Consider the following 20423-nt stretch of genomic DNA (forward strand, 5'->3'; position numbering starts at 1 on the left):
GGGAAAAACGTGACTTTGGATGTTTATGTTACTCGTTAGACATTCCAAGTGTACGTGAAAGCATTGCCGTGATGCATGATGGGAGCCGCAGCCATGGCAACATATGGCAGCAGGAAAGAGACGGCACTTACTTTTTTAGCCCACAAATAACTTCACGAAACGAACCTCCTCTGTTTATCCTAACTTTCACATTGTCTGCGTTCTTCGTCGTTTTAACGAACCAGGGCGGTTTTTGTCGGTGACTTGGCGAGGCACAGCACGTTTGGCCGTCGGCATTAAAAGTAAATGTTTAGTCGGCGGCCATGTTTGTTATGAAGCCTTCGAACGTGTTCAAAGTTGACGGCGTCGATTAAAGTGACTCCCAGTCATGTCCGGTGGGAAGCAGCCGGTGGACGGCCTGCTCCTCGGCGACCGCAGCCGTTCTTACGGTAGCCTGGTCCGGTGTAATTTGTGCCCGGTTGGCAGCAGACTTGTAGAACATCACATCCAGCCCGGAGAAACCCTCCAAGGTCTAGCCCTGAAATATGGAGTAACTGTGAGTACAAACCACTTTATTATTTGCACTTTTCTCTGTCATGCTGGCCACTTTAGGCATTTTAACCCAGGGAACTCCACACTTTTTCCACTGAGGGCATTCCAAAAATATATTTTAACCATTAAGGCTCCCCTGAAGCTTGGTGAACATTAAAGGTCCCAGGGACCAAAAAGGGTCTTAGTTGTCATTCATAATAATGTGTAAAATGTATATATATTGGTTATTTTAAGCATACGACGGCGCTATTTCCTTTAACAACAATAACTCGTACTATTAATCATGACAGACTTCATGGGAGACGACGACGACTACCGTATTTTCCGCACTATAAGGCGCACCGGACTATAAGGCGCACCTTCAAGGCCTACTGAAATGAGATTTTGTTATTTAAACGGGGATAGCTTGTCCTTTCTATGTGTCATACTTGATCATTTCGCGATATTGCCATATTTTTGCTGAAAGGATTTAGTAGAGAACATCGACGATAAAGTTTGCACCTTTTGCTCCCTAATAAAAAGGCTTTGCCTGTACCGGAAGTAGCAGACGATGTGCGCGTGACGTCACGGGTTGTAGAGCTCCTCACATTGTTTACAATCATGACCACCAGCAGCGAGAGCCATTCGGACCGAGAAAGCGACGATTTCCCCATTAATTTGAGCAAAGATGAAAGATTCAAGGATGAGGATAGTGAGAGTGAAGGACTAGAAAGAAAAAAAAAAGGCAAGGGCAGTGGGAGCGATGCAGATGTTATTAGACACATTTACTAGGATAATTGTGGAAAATCCCTTATTGCTTATTGTGTTACTAGTGTTTTAGTGAGATTATATGGTACCTGAAAGTCAAAGGGGTGTCTCCAGTGGGAGGAGGTAAGCGAGTCCGCTCATGTCTACGGTAAGAGCAGACTTACTACCACAGTTTTCTCGCCGAAACCTGCCGGTTGACATGTGGTCAGGAATCATGTTCGCTTGGTCGCTCTGTTCCATAGTAAAGCTTCACCTTTGGGAATGTAAACAAGGATACACCGGCTGTGTTTGTGTTGCTAAATTGAACAAATTGCAAAAGATTCAGCAAAACAGATGTCCAGAATACTGTGTAATTATGCGATTAAAGCAGACTACTTTTAGCCGTGAGTGGTGCTGGAAGAACATGTCCGCCACAACCGGTGACGTCACATGCACGCGTCATCATATGCGTCCTCATTCCGCGATGTTTTCAACAGGATACTTTGCGGGAAATTTAAAATTGCAGTTTAGTAAACTAAACCGGCCGTATTGGCATGTGTTGCAAGGTTAAGATTCCATCATTGATATATAAACTATCAGACTGCATGGTCGGTAGTAGTGGGTTTCAGTAGGCCTTTAAAGGTCCCAGGGACCAAAAAGGGTCTTAGTTATCATTCATAATAATGTGTAAATTGTATGTATATTGGTTATTTTAAGCATACGATGGCGCTATTTCCTTTAACAACAACAACAACAACTAGAACTACTAATCATGACAGACTTCATGGGAGACGACAACTACCGTATTTTCCGCACTATAAGGCGCACCGGACTATAAGGCGTACCTTCAAGGCCTACTGAAATGAGATTTTCTTATATATACGGGGATAGCAGGTCCTTTCTATGTGTCATACTTGATCATTTCGCGATATTGCCATATTTTTGCTGAAAGGATTTAGTAAAGAACATCGACGATAAAGTTCGCAACTTTTGGTCGCTAATAAAAAGGCCTTGCCTGTACCAGAAGTAGCAGACGATGTGCGCGTGACGTCACGGGATGTGGAGCTCCTCACATCCTCACATTGTTTACAATCATGACCACCAGCAGCGAGAGCCATTCGGACCGAGAAAGCGACGATTTCCCCATTAATTTGAGCAAAGATGAAAGATTCGTGGATGAGGATAGTGAGAGTGAAGGACTTGAAAGAAAAAAAAAAAAGGCAAGGGCAGTGGGAGCGATGCAGATGTTATTAGACACATTTACTAGGATAATTGTGGAAAATCCCTTATCTGCTTATTGTGTTACCAGTGTTTTAGTGAGATTATATGGTACCTGAAATTCGGAGGGGTTTGGCCACAGGTGTGGCGAACGCCAGTGTCTCCACTGGGAGGAGGTAAAAGAGTCCGCTCATGTCTACGGTAAGAGCAGACTTACTACCACAGTTTTCTCGCCGAAACCTGCCGGTTGACATGTGGTCGGGAATCATGTTAGCTTGATCACTCTGTTCCATAGTAAAGCTTCACCTTCGGGAATGTAAACAAGGAAACACCGGCTGTGTTTGTGTTGCTAAAGGCAGCTGCAATACACCGCTTCCCACCTACATCTTTGTTCTTTGACCTCTCCATTATTAATTGAACAAATTGCAAAAGATTCAGCAAAACAGATGTCCAAAATACTGTGTAATTATGCGATTAAAGCAGACTACTTTTAGCCGTGAGCGGTGCTGGATGAACATGTCCGCTACAACCGGTGACGTCACACGCACGCGTCATCATATGCGTCCTCATTCCGCGATGTTTTCAACAGGATACTTTGCGGGAAATTTAAAATTGCAATTTACTCAACTAAACCGGCCGTATTGGCATGTGTTGCAATGTTAAGATTTCATCATTGATGTATAAACTATCAGATGCGTGGTCGGTAGTAGTGGGTTTCAGTAGGCCTTTAAAGGTCCCAGGGACCAAAAAGGGTCTTAGTTTTCATTCATAATAATGTGTAAAATGTATGTATATTGGTTATTTTAAGCATACGACGGCGCTATTTCCTTTAACAACAACAACAACATCTAGAACTACTAATCATGATAGACTTCATGGGAGACAACGACGACTACTTTGGGACAAATGGCGATCCAGAAACGTATATTTTTGAGACTGAACATACTGAGGATGAGCTAAAAGTTTTAGAAGCTGTGTGCTAAACTGCAGATTCAACTATAGTAAAACACTAAACCATTATGTAGCAGTTTTGTTAAGCGCTAAACATTTCATGGACAAAAAAACGGTCACTTACAATGTCTGTTCTTCTGGGAAGCCTGTAGGATGGCTGTATCTTTCAGCACAAGACTTGTGCTCCACATTTACCTGGTAAGTAGCAACTTAATCATCACTATTTGAATTAAAAAAACGCTGGAAAGTAGGTCTGGGCGATATATCGATATATACGATATATTGCGGGGTTGTCTCTGTGCGACATAGAAAATGACTATCGTAATATTCGAGTATATGTTATCACACAGTTGCTTTTAGCTGCGGACATTACAGTTCAGGCTCTTCTAACTCTTTCCTGTCTCTCCTTCTCACAGACAAGCAGGCGCACATTCTTACATACGTCACATACTGTCACGTCATACGTCACATACGTATACGCCCTCGCAGAGCAGAGAGGTAGCAGTAGCAGCCATTAGCTGCTAACGTAGCCGTTCGAGTGGGAAAACGAGAGAAAGAAGGTGTGGATCTGGTAACAAATGAAGGAAGACTTAATTCCCAATAAAAATAGCAAGGTTTCCAGCGTCTGGCGGTGGTTCAGCTTCAAGTGGGAATATGTTGAACATACAACCGTAATTTGTCAAGTGTGGGGCAAAAGCGTTGCTATAAAAAGTAGCATTACTGCTAATATGTAGCATCATTTGAAAAGTCACTCACTAGAGAATGAAGACAATTTCATAACTGTAATTACCTACCACATAGTGAAGGACGAATACTATTTGATTTCCTATTATGCAGCTTATTTTTATTTGACACTTAAAATGTCTCTGACAATCTTGCACTTTCTGTTTTGGAAATGACTTGAATGTTTGTGCCATTGCTTAATAACTTTAATAAATACACTTTTGGTCAATTGACTTAGTTGTGATTTTCCTCTCTGCATGAAAGTTTAAAAGTAGCATATATGAATGCAGTATGAAGAAGAATGTTTTAATGTAGACACATAGAATCATCATACTGCTGTGATTATATGCATCAAGTGTACATTCAAGGCCAAGGCAAAATATCGAAATATATATCGTATATCGTGATATGGCCTAAAAATATCACGATATTAACAAACTGCCATATCGCCCAGCCCTACTGGAAAGAAATGAGCATCATGCCGCATCTTCCTAGCTATGTCATCAAGTTGAAAGCAAGAACTTCCTCAGTCAGTCTAGATTTTTAACCGGTAGCTTGTTGAATTTCTACGTTTGATACTTTTACGAACTCACTGGCAGTTCAGCAACAACAACCTCTAGACCAGGGGTGTCAAACTCAAATACAGAGTGGGCCAAAATTCTAAACTGAACAAAGCCGCGGGCCAAAGTTGAACAACTTAACCTTTAATAGGGACCCAAACAAGTTTTGCATTGAATATTGAACAAGCAAGGCTTATATAACTTTATAGTGACATGCAAAATCGAGGTTTGTTGGTAGCGGGGGTTGTATATTGTAGTGTCCTGGAAGAGTTAGTGCTTCAAGGGATTCTGGGTATTTTTTCTGTTGTGTTTATGTTGTGTTACGGTGCGGATGTTCTCCCGAAATGTGTTGTCACTCTTGTTTGGTGTGGGTTCACAGTGTGGCGCATATTTGTAACGGTGTTAGTTGTTTATACGGCCACCCTCAGTGTGACCTGTATGGCTGTTGACCAAGTATGCCTTGCATTCACTTGAGTGAGTGTATAAGCCGCATATATTATGTGACAGGGACAGCATGCTGTTTGTTTGGAGGAAAAGTGGACGAGACAAAAGGTTGTAGAGAACGCCAAAGGCAATGCCTTTAGGCCCACGCCCAATATTGTTGTCCGGGATGAAATTTGGGAGGGGCACTATACCTTGGGAGTCTTCCGGGAAAATCGGGAGGGTTGGCAAGTAAGAGTATTAGCGGTGAATGCGGTGTTACAGCGGCGGGCCAGCTCTAATGTTAATTTGATGTTGACTCAAGGGCCAAATTAAATTACACGGCGGGTCAAATTTGGCCCGCGGGCCAGAGTTTGACACCCATGCTCTAGACTCTCAATAGTATTCTGAGGCGCTGTAATCAAAGCACTGTGTCATTATGCCAGAAAAGTAGTTCCTCGGTGTTAGAGCTTCCAATAAAAACGTCACGGGAGCTTGGTGAATATGCAGGTCACGCCATGTAAACTGAACGTTGTTTGCCGTTGTTAGATGTTTTTTTTTTTTCAAGTGCTTTATAGGCGGAATAGTAGCTTCCGGGGCTTAACGGTGGCAGAGGGGTTTGTGCGTCTGCCTCACAATACGAAGGTCCTGAGTAGTCAGGGTTTAATCCCGGGCTCCGGATCTTTCTGTTTGGAGTTTGCATGTCCTCCCCGTGAATGTGTGGGTTCCCTCCGGGTACTCCGGCTTCCTCCCGCTTCCAAAGACATGCACCTGGAGATAGGTTGATTGGCAACACTAAATTGGCCCTAGTGTGTGAATGTTGTCTGTCTATCTGTGTTGGCCCTGCGATGAGGTGGCGACTTGTTCAGGGTATACCCCGCCTTCCGCCCGATTGTAGCTGAGATAGGCACCAGCGACCCCAAAGGGAATAAGCGGTAGAAAATGGATGGATGGATAGTAGCATCCGCATTGTCTGCATTGTTAGCCGCCTCATGCCAGCAGTTTTTCACTATCTAGAATGCATGAAAAAAGGAAAGACGTGTTTTTGTCACATAAAAATCTGCTCATTTTGCACAATTTCTTGATAAAGACGGATTGATTGATGTACATCATTCATTGTGTGAGGTCAACAAAGGTGCATAATGTTGTCTTCCAGATGGAACAAATTCAAAGAGCCAACAGACTGTACACTAACGACTCCATCTTCCTGAAGAAGTCTTTGTCCATCCCTGTCCTCTCAGACGTGGAAGTTCACACTTCTGATGAAGGTAAACCTTTGGGTGAGGAGGACACGCGAGAGGCGGCGGGACGGAATTGTCCTAAAAACGGCCTTATAGCGAGCCCCTCCGCCCGAGAGAAGATGGCAGAGCTCACAACCAGGGATTTTTTGACACAACTTGATGGCTTCATCAGCGAGTCCAAGCAGGCCGCAGTTAGAGGGTGGAAGGATGCAGACAAAAGGTAAACCTCACATTTAAAGTGTTACCTTGGCTGCTATTTACAACCAAACATTTACTCTTTATCCCTGTAATACGTTTTGATGGACGTAATTACTTCCTACACATTATTGCCGATAAACAATGTTATTGTCAAACTTATTTTGAGACCAAAAATATCATGATGTAATATTAATGAATAATAATAATAATGCAAGCACAACGTTTAAAATTCAAATAACTTGTATTTCTCGTATTTTAACGCTGTATTTGGAATGTAAACTTTTATATATACATGTTAAATAAAACAATTAAGAAAAATAAAATATACTCTGTCTGTTAGGAAAATGTTGCACTTGAATAAAAATCACAACCAAAAGCAATAAAAACACGTTCTGTCTCTGTTAAGTTGGGGTTGGGGACACTCCAAAAACACAACCGAAGCAATAAATAAAATGGATAGATAGTTATTGTGACCAAAATGATCACGGTTATCATTATCATTGCAGTATTTTTGAGTGCAATACTTCAAAATATACACAGTAAAATATTTTAACCAAGTTTTATTTTAATTTATTTTAATAACTAAAAATAGATAGACACACAGTATACTTTCTTAGCAGAGGAAGCATCAAAAATGTTACTGACTTCATAATAGCCGTATTATTTTTGATTTGATTTTAAATAAGTTTATCTTCTTCAATTTAAGAATTTTAGAATGTTTTTTTAATGAATGCAAATTGGGTGATCAGTTTGTTTCACTTCCTGTTAAAGACCCATCCGTCTGTTTCAATGCGACACTAGTCTTTACATCGTTAACTTTAGGCAAAGACAGCACCGCCGTTATGTTCAATGTGAATATTGTGTCTTAGTTGTTTAGACACTAATGGGTACATACAAGTGTAGATTGGGGTATGACGTTTCTTAATAGGGAAAGATGTTAATATCTCTTGTTATGTTAGCATTTAAGCTAGCTATGAAGCTAATTCTAGTTATTCCATAAGTTTATCAAAGTGCAGTTATCAATGAAGGTTTTTCAATCATTTCAATTTAATACGGTAGTACTAAATGTCAGGAATTTTGCAGTGATTATCCTTAGTACTGTTATAACTGCATGCAGTACAGAAGCCCACAGCTGCTGCAAAGAATGGACACTCTGCATCTTTCGGCCCATGATAACACATACATTTGACGATTATTGAAGCTACAAAAGTTACCGTCCTAATTTTCATTTATTGTTCAGTTAATTGACTTACCAAATATCGGCCCTTGCCTAGTAATTATGTCTCAGGACACACCTTCTGACTAAGCTTTCTCTCTCTCTCTCTCACTCTCTATCTCTCTCTCTCTCCCTCTCTCTGTCTCTGTCTCTCTCTCTCTCTCTCTCTCTCTCTCTCTCTCTCTCTCTCTCTGTGTGCGCGTGCGCATACTGTATATATATGTTTGTGTGTATATGTGTATATATGTATGTGTTTGTGTATATACATATATATATACACATACATATACATATATACATACGTTTACATATATATATATATATGTACATATATATATATATATATATATGTGTATGTATATATATATATATATATATATATATATATATGTATATGTGTATGTCTTGATTGGATTATCCAGAGAATAGTGCTCGATACCGTGGTAGAGCGCAATATGTAGGTGTGGGAAAAATCACAAGACTACTTCCTCTCTACAGAACTGTTTCATCAGGGGTTCCCTCAATCATCAGGAGAAAAATCTCCTGATGATTGAGGGAACCCCTCATGAAACAGTTCTGTAGAGAGGAAGTAGTCTTGTGATTTTTCCCACACCTACATATATATGTATGTATGTGTGTATATATATGTATGTTTATATATATATATCTATATATATATATATATATATATGTATATATATATACACACATATATACATACATACATATATGGAAGAAAAGAAGGAAAGAAAAAAAAATATATATATATACACATAATGTTTGATAGAGGGTTTTGAAGTTTTTTAGATGGCTTTGACGGTAATATAAAGGACTCCCTTTAGGTCCTTCTTGCAAGCTTTTTTTATCAATGGTTAGATTCCTAAAAAAATAAAAAACATACGTGTTCTTGTCTCTCATTATGATTGCCAATGATTGGCAAAATTTAAAAAAAAACTGCAGTTGCCCTTTAATGTTGGACAAGTTGTTGTTTTTTTGCTAAGAATGTTCGATTGTTCATCTTCTGTCGTTTTTCTGGTAGGGTTGCCGACCTGGAGGCAGTTTGTGTCAGCAGGGCCGGCCGGCGGCAGTCGCTTTCAGGACGGCGCCATCAGTCAGTGCACGTGACGGTTCCGCTCACCACCACCAAGCTCACTATGAAGCTGAGAGAACAAGAAGACGAGATCTTTGAGTTGTGAACACTTCTTCCTCGCTAAACACTGCTGTCCTCGTTCTGCTGCATATGTGTGAAAGGCCCCGGATGGTTTGAAGCACTTTCTTCTTTTTAAATCTTTATTTATTAGCAGAGATGGACACTGCGTTCCCATTGCTAGTCATGTGCTGACTATCACCTGATGGTCATGAGACATGCCTGAACTGTCACACACTCCTAACTTGCAAAACAATAATCAGCGCTGTTCCTAACTTATTCACTTCATTAGTTTGTTACACCACAATAGATTGATTTAGTACTAATATATGCAGTATACAAAAGATTGTGTTGTATCACTGTAACTTTTGTAAAGTTTATTAACTTATGAATTGCACTTTTTTACATTTTGTCTTTCATTTACAATTCTTATGTGGGACAAGAACATGTTTTTTGTTATGTAATGCATTCTAAATCGTGAACAAACTAGCAAAAGTCAGCTAACAATGGAGCTCATGAGATTAGTTCTGTTATGTCAATAAAGCGCTCTAAAGCCATCCAAAAACCTCCGTTTTAAAAAACTTAAAACCATTGAAGTTGGCACGTTGTGTAAATCATTAATAAAAACAGAATATAATTATTTGCAAATCTTTTTCAACCTATATTCAATTGAAAATACTGCAAAAACAAGATATTTAACGTTCGAACTGGAAAACTTTTATTTTTTGCAAATGTAATCTAATTTGGAATTTGATGCCTTCAAAATGTTTCAAAAAAGCTGTAATAAGTGGAAAAAAAGACTGAAAACGTTGAGGGATGCTCATCAAACACTTATTTGGAACATCCCACAGGTTCACATGCTAATTGGGATCTGGTGGGTGCCATTATTGTGTATGAAAGCAACTTCCATGAAATGCTCAGTCATTCACAAACAAGGACGGGCCGAGGGTCCCCACTTTGTGAACAAATGCGTGAGCAAATTGTTTAAGAACATTTGTCAACCAGCTATTTCAGGGAATTTAGCGATTTCACCATCCACGGTCTGTAATATCAACAAAAGGTTCAGAGAATCTGGAGAAATCACTGCTCATAAGCAACTAGCCTGAAAACCAACATTGAATGCCCGTGACCTTTGATCCCTCAGTCGGTATTGCATCAAAAACCAACATCAGTGTGTAAAGGATGTCACCACATGGGCTCAGAAACACTTCAGAAAACCACTGTCAGTAATTAGTTTGTCGCTACATCCGTTTATGCAAGTTAAAACTCTACTATGCAAAGCGAAAGCCATTTATCAACAACACCCAGAAACGCCAGGGGCTTCGCTGGTGGGCCCGAGCTCATCTAAGAAGGACTGATGCAAAGTGGAAAAGTGTTCTGTGGGCTGATGAGTCCACATTTCAAATGTTTTTTTGGATACTTTGGACATTGTGTGCTGTGGAACAAAGGCAAAAAAAAACATCCGGACTGTTATAGTGTGAGAGAGAGGTGGTGTATTAGTGCCCAAGGCATGGGTAACTCACACATCTGTGAAGGCACCATTGACGCTGAAAGGTACATACAGGTTTTGGAGCAACATATGTTGCCATCCAATCAACGTTATCATGGACGCCCCTGCTTATTTCAGCAAGACAGTGGCAAGCCACGTGTTACAACAGCGTGGCTTCACAGTAAAAGAGTGCGGGTACTTGACTGGCCTGTTTGTAGTCCAGACCTGTCTCCCTTTGAAAATGTGTGGTGCATAATGAAGCCTAAAATACCACAAAGGAGACCTCGGACTGTTGAACAACTTAAACTGTACATCAAGCAAGAATGGGAAATAATTCCACCTGAAAAGTTTTAAAAACTGGTCACCTCAGTTCCCAAACATTTACTGAGTGTTGTTAAAAGGAAAGGCCATGTAGCACTGTTGTAAAAATGCCCTTGCGCCAACTTTTTTGCACTGCGTTGCTACCATTAAATTCTAAGTTAATGATTATTTACAAAAAAAAATGAGTTTCTCAGTTTGAACATTAAATATCTTGTCTTTGCAGTCTATTCAATTGAATATAAGTTGAAAAGGATTTGCAAATCATTGTATACTGTTTTCATTCACGAATTGCACAACGTGCCAACTTCAATGGTTTGGGGTTTTGTATATCAACGCTGTAAGTATATATGTAATGTTATAATATGTACTTTCATAATATAACATGTTATGTTTGCGCATTTGGCTCTTTTTAAGCTAATATTTGCAATTAATTTAACAGATGCATCACAAAGTTCGCTTTCCCCTTCAACAGCAACACCACCACTTATCATAGCAGACTTCATGGGAGACAACAAAAACGACTTTCTTTCTCGCCATCTCCGGGTCCCAAGTTGGATGTCAAAGTTGACCAACTTCTTCGTTTATGTCCACAACCTTCTACTTTTCAGGTGAGAGGCATGATTTATAATCTAGAATTATCTTTTACCAACTCAGAGGTGATGCAGCATCTCACTATGTCAATAAAGCAGCTTAGAGTTAGACTTAGAAAATCTTTATTGTCCCCGAGGGGCAATTTGGTTTGCAGCAGTAGTAATAAAAAACAAGGTACAACAGTAAAAACAAAGTACAACAGTAAAAAAAAGGTACATATACATAAAATGCATACAACATACAAACCATCATGAAGGCGTTGAGCTAAAAACATTTGTAATACAAATGTTTTTAGCATAAACTGTCTATCTGTGTTGGCCCTGTGATGAGGTGGCGACTTGTCCAGGGTGTACCCCGCCTTCCGCCCGATTCTAGCTGATAGGCGGCAGGGACCCCAAAAGGGAATAAGCGGTAGAAAATGGATGGATGATAGCTCTGTAATCAATGCGCAGGGGAAACTAAGTTTGTCTGCGTTAGCACTTTTTTTTTCTCCCCGAATTAGAATGCATACAAAACAAACCCCTTGAGTTCTTGTCTTACATAGGAATTTGGAATGATCTGCCAAAATCCAGAAAAAAAGTGCATTTCCACTTTAAACCTGTTTTTCTTCAAACACAGTTGTACTAGCGTGTTTGTAACGTGAAATAAACTATTTAATTACATTTACCTAGGTACTTACAGAGTAGTTTTTTTGCAACATAACTCAAATGTTTTAAAAATATTTTATATAGCACCATGTCAAAACATTTGAGTGCCACTGTGAACATAACCACACTTCTCACATCCTTTGCTAAACTATCAATGTTAAAAATGTGATGTAACTGCAGTGTTGAAATAAATCAGCGTGTATGTTAAGTTTTCCGAACTTTAATTTAAGAGGCTAACAAAAATGTGGCATTTACCATTTAGAAATTTCAGGCACATTATGTAAATCAGTGTTTCTTAACCATTGTTGAACGGTGAGCGCCCCCTACAGGGCCACCAAAAATATGTTCCTCAGCTGTGGTTCCGTATGGGCTGTAGCAGTACTCAGTTTTAATACACTTTTCCATCACTTGTGGCATTAATGACAATATCAAACGGACAAAAAATCTGGAGCTAATGTCATAAAGAAGTTCCTTAAGCGAAAAAATTATGACTAAAGCGTTGAAGCTGTATTTTCAGTTGCAATTTCATTGTATTGGAATTTTGATAAAACGAAAACAATTTAATTATTAATTTTGTTTATTTTAGAACATGTGTATATATAAATCTGCATATATGTACATATATGTATATATATGTACACATACCTGTATATATGTATACAAATATGTATATGTGTATATATATATATGTATATGTGTATATATATATGTATATATGTGTATATATATATATGTATGTATATGTATATATATATATATATATATGTATCTGTATGTATCTGTATATAAATGTTCGTATATGTGTGTGTGTGCGTGTATATATATATGTATGTGTGTGTATATGTATGTATATATATATATATATATATATATATATACATATATAATCACAAGACTACTTCATCCCTACAGAACTGTTTCATGAGGGGTTCCCTCATGAAACAGTTCTGTGTAGATGAAGTAGTTTTGTGATTTTTCCCACAGCTACATATTGCGCTCTACCACGGTATCGAGCACTATTTTCTGGATAATCCAGTCAAGACATATATATATATATGTAAGGTTAACGACCCCCGCAAACGAACTGACTACGAGTATGACATGTATCTGCGGCAAGCTGTGCAAAAATCAACGTGGCTTTAGAATCCATCAGGCCAGAATGAAATGTTTGGAGCGGGAGATCGAGGTTCAAAGCACAGGTCCTGGACCTGGTGAGACGCAGGACGAGCCTGGACAGGAGACACCCCACAGATCCCAGTCCCTCCACGTACCGGAGTCTCTCAATCCCAGCAGAGTAGTTCCACAGCAGCGGATTAAATGGACACAAGCAAACAGACGGAGCAAGTGGCTGCAGTTTGATGAGGACGTGTCCAACATCATCCAAGCCACAGCCAAAGGAGATGTCGACAGCAGGCTCCTGGCAATGAGTACCATCATTGTCAGCTATGGCTCAGAAAGATTTGGACGGATGGAGAAGGGCAACACTGAGGCCACCCCCTACACCAGGGGTAGGGAACCCATGCCTCTAGAGCCAGATGTGGTTCTTTTGATGACTGCATCTGGCTCTCAGATAAATCTTAGCTGACACTGATTAACACGATAAGTAATGAATAATTCCGCTGGTAATCACAATGTTAAAAATAACGTTAAAAAAATAAAGCATTCTCATGCATTTTAATCCATTCATCCGTTTTGTACCGCACCTGTTCAAGAAATAATGTTATTAAAAAGAATTAGGGACTTATTATACTCTAAAATGTTGGTCTTACTTAATAAATGCATGCATTTAGTTGTATTCCGTGTTAAAAAATATGATATGGCTGTATTCCGTGTTAAAAAATATGATATGGCTCTCACGGAAATACATTTTAAAGTATTTGGCTTTCATGGCTCTCTCAGCCAAAAAGGTTCCCGACCCCTGCCCTACACCATGAACAGCAGGGCCACTAAGATAAGTTCTCCCACTTTAAAATAAGATAGACACCAACTGCGCCAGGAGCTTTGAACCCTCAGGAAACAGTTCACGAGAGTTGCTGAGGAGGAAAAACAACCTGTAGAAGAACTGCGTAACGTCCTGCGGAAGAAACTGACAACTCTCCGCAGAGCAGAGTGGCACAGGAGGCGTGGAAGAGAGAGAGCTAGGAAGCGAGCAGTCTTAATTGCCAACTTCTTCCGGTTTGCTAAACAGCTGCTCGCGGACAAGCGCAGTGGCCGGCTTGAGTGCCCAAGAGAGGAAGTGAATCGCTTCCTCCAGAATACCATGAGCGACCCACTGAGGGGACAAGATCTAGGACCCACCAGAGCGCTCATCAGCCTTGCGCCACCAACGGCAGAGTTCCAGTTGACAGAGCAGAGTTTGAAGGAGGTTGGAGAGGTCATCAAGGCAGCCTGCTCAGCATCTTCTCCTGGCCCCAGTGGTGTACCTTACCTCGTCTACAAGCGCTGTCCAGGGCTTCTCAAGCATCTGCGGAAGACCTTGAAAGTGATCTGGTGAAGGGGGAGAGTGGCCGACCAGTGAAGGTGGGCAGAGGGAGTTTGGATCCCCAAGGAGGAGGACTCGAAAAACATCAACCAGTTTCGGACTATATCACTTCTGAGTGGGGAAGGGAAGGTGTTCCTCACCATCGTCTCCCGAAGACTGACCGAGTTTCTCCTCAAGAACAACTACATCGACACTTCAGTGCAGAAGGGGAGGATTCCTGGAGTTCCCGGCTGTCTAGAACACAACGGTGTTGTCACACAGCTCATCAGAGAGGCCCATGAGAGCAGAGGGGAACTTGCTGTGTTGTGGTTGGACCTGACTAACGCCTATGGGTCCATCCCACACAAGCTAGTTGAGCTTGCGCTACACTGCCACCATGTTCCCAGCAAGATCAAGGACTTGATCCTGGATTATTATAATAACTTCAGGCTCCGGGTCACTTCTGGGTCAATAACCTCTGACTGGCATCGCCTTGAGAAGGGAATAATAACAGGATGCACCATCTCCGTTATCCTTTTTACACTGGCAACTAATATGGTGGTAAAGTCTGCTGAAGTGGAATGCAGAGGGCCTCTATCCACATCAGGTGTTCGAAAGCCCCCTATTAGAGCCTATATGGATGACCTTACCATCACAGCGTCATCAGTACCAGGGAGCAGGTGGATCTTGCAAGGATTGGAGAGGCTCATTGGATGGGCCAAGATGAGTTTCAAGCCCGCAAAGTCAAGGTCCATGGTGCTGAAGAGGGGGAAGGTGGTCACTAATTTCCGATTCTCAATCTCAGGAACGGTCATCCCCAGTCAAGAGCTTGGGAAAGCTCTTTGACTCCAGCCTGAAGGACTCTGCTGCTATCCAAAAGTCCACTGAAGAGCTTGGAGGTTGGCTCACCAAAGTAGACAAGTCTGGCCTACCTGGTAGATTCAAAGCCTGGATTTATCAGCACTCCATCCTTCTCAGAGTCCTGTGGCCTCTCTTTGTATATGGAGTCCCAGTAACAACAGTGGAATCATTTTGAAAGGAAGATCAGCAGCTTTCTGCGGAAATAGCTGGGTCTTCCCCGCAGCCTCAACAGCGCTGCTCCGTATGGGAAAAGCAACATCCTGCAGCTACCCTTCAGTGGGCTCACTGAAGAATTCAAGGTGGCACGCACAAGGGAAGCCCTACAGTACAGAGACTCCAGGGACTGCAAAGTCATCAGCCGGTATTGAAGTGAGGACAGGAAAGAAATGGAAGGCAGAAAAGGCAGTGGAGGTGGCTGAGTCTCGCCTTAGGAAAAAAGCACTGGTTGGGGTCGTACCAACAGGGAGAGCAGGCTTGGGGTACTTCCCAAAGACCAAAGTCAGCCAGGCCCGGGGCAAAGACAGACGACATCTACTCCAGGAGGAGGTCCGAGCAGGCTTGGAGGAAGAGCGAGCGGGCAGGGTAGTGGGAGTCCGGCAACAGGGGGCATGGACAAGATGGGTTGGGCATGTTGCAGCGCAAAGTCACCTGGTCAAACATCATGCAGGTAGACTTCCACCGCGTCCGGTTCCTCGTGGCAGCAGTCTATGATTCCCTCCCTAGCCCAGCAAACCTCCATGTTTGGAGGGAAGAGCGAGACACCGTCCTGCTCCCTTTGCTCCGGAAGAGGCTCCTTGGAACATCTCCTCAGCAGTTGCCCAAAGTCTCTGGCTGATGGTCGCTGTCGCTGGCGTCATGACCAAAGCAGTTGCTGAGAGCATAGCCTCAGCACCAGCAAGCAGCATCATCCGCCAAAGCTGGAGAGAGACCTTGCGCACGTCCAGAGACAATAACAGGACTCCTTCACACAGCCCCTGATTGGCAGCTACACATTGACCTGGGAAAACAACTGAGGTTCCCCCAGCACATACAGGAATGTGTGTGTGTGTGTGTGTGTGTGTGTGTGTGTGTGTGTGTGTGTGTGTGTGTGTGTGTGTGTGTGTGTGTGTGTGTTTGTGTGTGTGTGTGTGTGTATAAATATATATAATATATGTGTATGTATATATATATGTATGTATGTGTATATATATATATATATATATGTATATATAATGTGTATATATATATATATATATATATATAATGTGTGTATATATATATATATATATATATACATATACATATATATACGTATGTGTATATATATATGTGTATGTGTATATATGTATATATATATATATATATATATATATATATATACAGTTGTGATCAAAATTATCCAACCCCCACACAATTTTGGTGTTTTAGCAAGTTGGACATTTATTCCGTGGAATTGTTTTTTTTTTGTTTTTTTTTGCACCAGGACTTGCGAAGGTTGTTTGCATTGGGTCATATAAGTACATTTACCTTTTAGGAAGGTCATCGATCTGAAAAACTGTTGTTGAATGCAATCTCCCTGCGAGTAAAATTCCTTAAAGATTTCATGATGTCTCACGGATTAATTTGAAGATGTCGGCGGACATAGTTTGGACATCAATGTTTTAAGCCCACTAGGGGTGTCCCTTACCAATATTGATATTGTCTATCAATCTGATACAAACAAGTATCGGATTATATCGCTTTGCATCCAAAGCAGTGTGTTTATTTGTGCAGAGCTGGAAAGCCAGCTAACATTTAAATGTCCTCCAATAATCGCACACGGTTGGTCTTTTCTTCTATTTTAGTCCAGTCATTTACTAAAGGTAAACAATGCTATAGGATGCCAGACATTTGGAGCTACACAACAGCTAAGCACACACTAGCACACAAGCTAGACATACTGTATGTGTCCTTCATTCACTTCATCTTAAATAGTGGGGCGGGCCACCCGAGGGGGCGTGCGGTGCGATGCCATGTGTGACCCCGGTAAACATACTTTATCAGTATCATGCCGTATCTTGCTTCAAACGAGCTCATTGGCGCCTTTAACCCTGACTTCTATCTGTATAAAAAAAAATCAGCACAGATTGTTCTATTTTTATTTTGAGTTAGTGTTTTATATATTGTGCTCCTGAGTTACTGTAGCTGATCAGTTTAAACTTGATTGTTCAATATGTAATGGTTCAAGTCAGTTAAAAACTGCACTTTAAATCTTTTCTGGTACAGACTAAAAAACAATGTTAATAAAGTAATTATTTGTTGTAAGTCGAGCTATATTTCTTTTAGGTGTTTTCTTTGATGTTAATAAAGATGCAATGTTGTGCCAAAGTGTACTTATAACAATTTTATAGAAAAATTTGACTATTTATAGTCGTGGTAGATAGTGGGAGGGCTCTAGGGGTGCATAACTGAAAATAACTGACAAAATATGTCAGTGTAAAACAGCATATTTGTCAATACAAACACGTATCTAATGATTATATTTGCATATTACCTGCACATAAAAGTCTCCAAGCTAGAAGGATATTAGAAAGTGTACAGTAACAAACGTGTCTGCAATATTCAACATACTGCATCATGAGGTTAGTGAATTATTGTGGCCACTCGGGGCCGCCAAAAACTTCTACTTCAACCTAAAAGACAGCATAAGTCCATGCCACTGCATTAATCATAAATAGATTAGTGTTCTTCATACCTATCATTGTTCTCTGTTGGACTGATTTCACTTGATCAAGCCTTTACTAACACTCCACACTACAAAATAATACAAGTATATTGTACTGGAAGTGGAAAAGTTGTATCAGGACAATCCTAATACGCACACAATCATTGATAACATGTCTGCAAGGCTAACAAGTTGTCATCTATCAGTGTTATTGGCCCTCATTTTTATTGTTCACGTTTAGTCTATTTGTGTTACACTCTTTGTTTGACCGTAGTCCACGGACAGCTTTTTACTTGGGTATCCCTGCCCTAAAGTAACAGTCCTTCGTACAGTTTTTGTCGACAACTTTATGCAAAGTGCCTACACGCACAGACCACACACATTGTTGCTGTAACAGTCATTTATTATTACTCATATTATTATTCTTGGCTGTTTTTAAAAAATTCTGCATAATGTTGTTCCCCCTTTCCAAAGCACCCGTGTGACCACCAGAGGGCGGCATTGCTTCAAAGGATTGTGCCTCTTTAATCTAAACATCAGTGGTTGAGAATGAGGCCGATCATACAAAAAGTCTGAATATGAAGACAGTGAATAAAGTGTGACCTCTCACATCGACACCCCCAAAACAAACAATCTGAAAATCAGCCTCTCCAGAGGCTTGGTGTTCTCGTAGAACCTTGGTGCTGGATGCGTTGTTCCCAAGTGGAGTGTCTCGCAGGCTGTGTCCTCAGTAGCAGCAAGACAGTTGTGAGTCTTGATCAGGTCTCACTTGAGGGGGGGTCATATTGTCCCTTCCTCCACCAGTTTGTTGAGTCCTTTGCAGATTCGGGTCAGGTTAGGCCTGAAGTGCCCGGCGGGTTCGTACAGCTTAGTGAGGAGCTCGGGGTCGGCGTAATGGTTGAAGACGTGGTTTATGCGGCCGTGAGATTTGGGCGTCAGGTGGCTGTTGACTAGTTTGAGCAGCAGGTCCCTGCAGCTTGTCAGCAGGTCGGACATCACGGTTTTGTCGAAGGTGAAGTCCACCTGCGCACACACGTGAACACAATGTCACATAGGTCTTTTAAAAGGACAGTAACAAAGGCAATGTAGGTTGATAAACCTCATTTCCTGACACCTTAAAGGGGCCATATTTTGCCAAACCAGCGTTTCTAAACTGATGGTATCTGCTTTTGTGGATTTGGGATCGCCATAAGTTCCGAAACTATGAAATCAAACTGTGGAGGCAATGTTTAGCTTTTCATAAAACAATCTTTGCTTCCTTGAGACGTCCTCCAAAGGATCCGTTTGGAATTTTGCTCTCTGTGACGTCAACGGATTATCCATTTACGGTAGAAGTTTTCCGAACATCTTTTATGCGAGTGAGCCATTTTTTTATTTTATGTAACACCAGTTTAAGTCCACGACAATTTCCACAATGAAACCCAATTAAGGAAAAGGCCCTGTGGTTGGTTTGCTTCAACCAGCACAAGTTATTTGACAAACTTTCAGCTTTGTCAGGAGTAAAAAAAAAACGTGCCTTACTTTTAGTTTGTATGATCCATGGTAGGGGTGCGCAAAAAAATTGATTCACATCCGAATCCCGATACTTATTCATCACCATTCTAAATCAATTCATTGATTTCAAAATTTGATTTGAAAATGTATATATATATATGTAAATATGTGTGTATACATATACTGTATGTATATGTACATATATATATATATATGTATGTGTGTGTGTATGTATATGTATCTATGTATGTATATGTATATATATGTGCATGTGTGTGTGTGTGTGTGTGTGTATGTATGTATATATATATATATATATATATATATTAGAGGTGGGCAAATTAGTGCGTTAATTACGAGTTAACTCATCAATCTATTAACGCCGACAATTATTTTATCGCACATTTGCGTATGTTATTAACATGCTTTTATTTTGTTAACGCCTTTTCTTAACAAGATGGCGTTGCCCGGATAAGCTTCGGCGTCGAGGGGCTCTTGGTAAAGATTGAACAATTGGCAAAAATACCGGACAATTCTGCAAATTTCATGGCTGGCTTACAGCGTGGTCACTCCGGGATCACTTACGACCGCCAGACAATTCTGAATGTGGATAGATCGGGCCGTTTTGGACTGAATGACGCGTGCTATCTAGACCTGCTAGCTAGCATGGGAATACTTTGCCGGCTACATCCAGCGGCCTGTGAAGCAGCGGACTATATGTGTTGTCTGTCTATTTATGAATAATGCAGACGAGGAGTGTTGGGTGAATTCTTAACGTTTACTTTCAGAGCGTCCATATCACAACATACAAGATGCCGTCATGGCGACACAACCTATACCGGGCTACTGCGCATGCTCGTCACTCCTGTTGCATGCTGGGTAGGGTAGTTCTTTTCTCCCCTGGCTCATAACATCACAATATAGTACCATGTATATGATGCGTTC

At 40.9% G+C, this 20423-nt stretch overlaps 2 protein-coding genes across 4 annotated transcripts in view; one reads left to right on the plus strand and one right to left on the minus strand.

Moving 5' to 3' along the window:
- The first annotated feature begins 38 nt into the window (after nt 1–38).
- On the plus strand, nt 39–12305 carry lysmd1 (LysM, putative peptidoglycan-binding, domain containing 1). Of its 2 annotated transcripts, XM_061881720.1 has the most exons (4): nt 446–535; nt 3572–3624; nt 6286–6590; nt 8824–12305. In XM_061881720.1, exons 2-4 carry the CDS (start codon nt 3580–3582, stop codon nt 8978–8980), a joined length of 507 nt encoding a protein of 168 aa, XP_061737704.1. In that variant the 5' UTR covers nt 446–535; nt 3572–3579; the 3' UTR covers nt 8981–12305. The 2 variants fall into 2 exon arrangements, with proteins under 2 accessions (XP_061737703.1, XP_061737704.1); XM_061881719.1 differs by lacking the exon at nt 3572–3624 and having other exon boundaries at nt 39–535.
- Nucleotides 12306–18366: 6061 nt separating this feature from the next.
- Nucleotides 18367–20423, minus strand: part of tnfaip8l2b (tumor necrosis factor, alpha-induced protein 8-like 2b) — a 48542-nt gene continuing 46485 nt past the window's right edge. For both annotated transcript variants that reach the window (XM_061881722.1, XM_061881721.1), the window contains exon 3: nt 18367–19007. In XM_061881722.1, coding sequence (XP_061737706.1) covers nt 18765–19007 — 243 coding nt within the window. In that variant the 3' untranslated portion in view covers nt 18367–18764. The remainder of the gene's footprint in view (nt 19008–20423) is intronic.

The sequence above is a fragment of the Nerophis ophidion genome, linkage group LG21, assembly GCF_033978795.1.
Source record: "Nerophis ophidion isolate RoL-2023_Sa linkage group LG21, RoL_Noph_v1.0, whole genome shotgun sequence".
In the NCBI taxonomy this organism is placed as follows: Eukaryota; Metazoa; Chordata; class Actinopteri; order Syngnathiformes; family Syngnathidae; genus Nerophis; species Nerophis ophidion.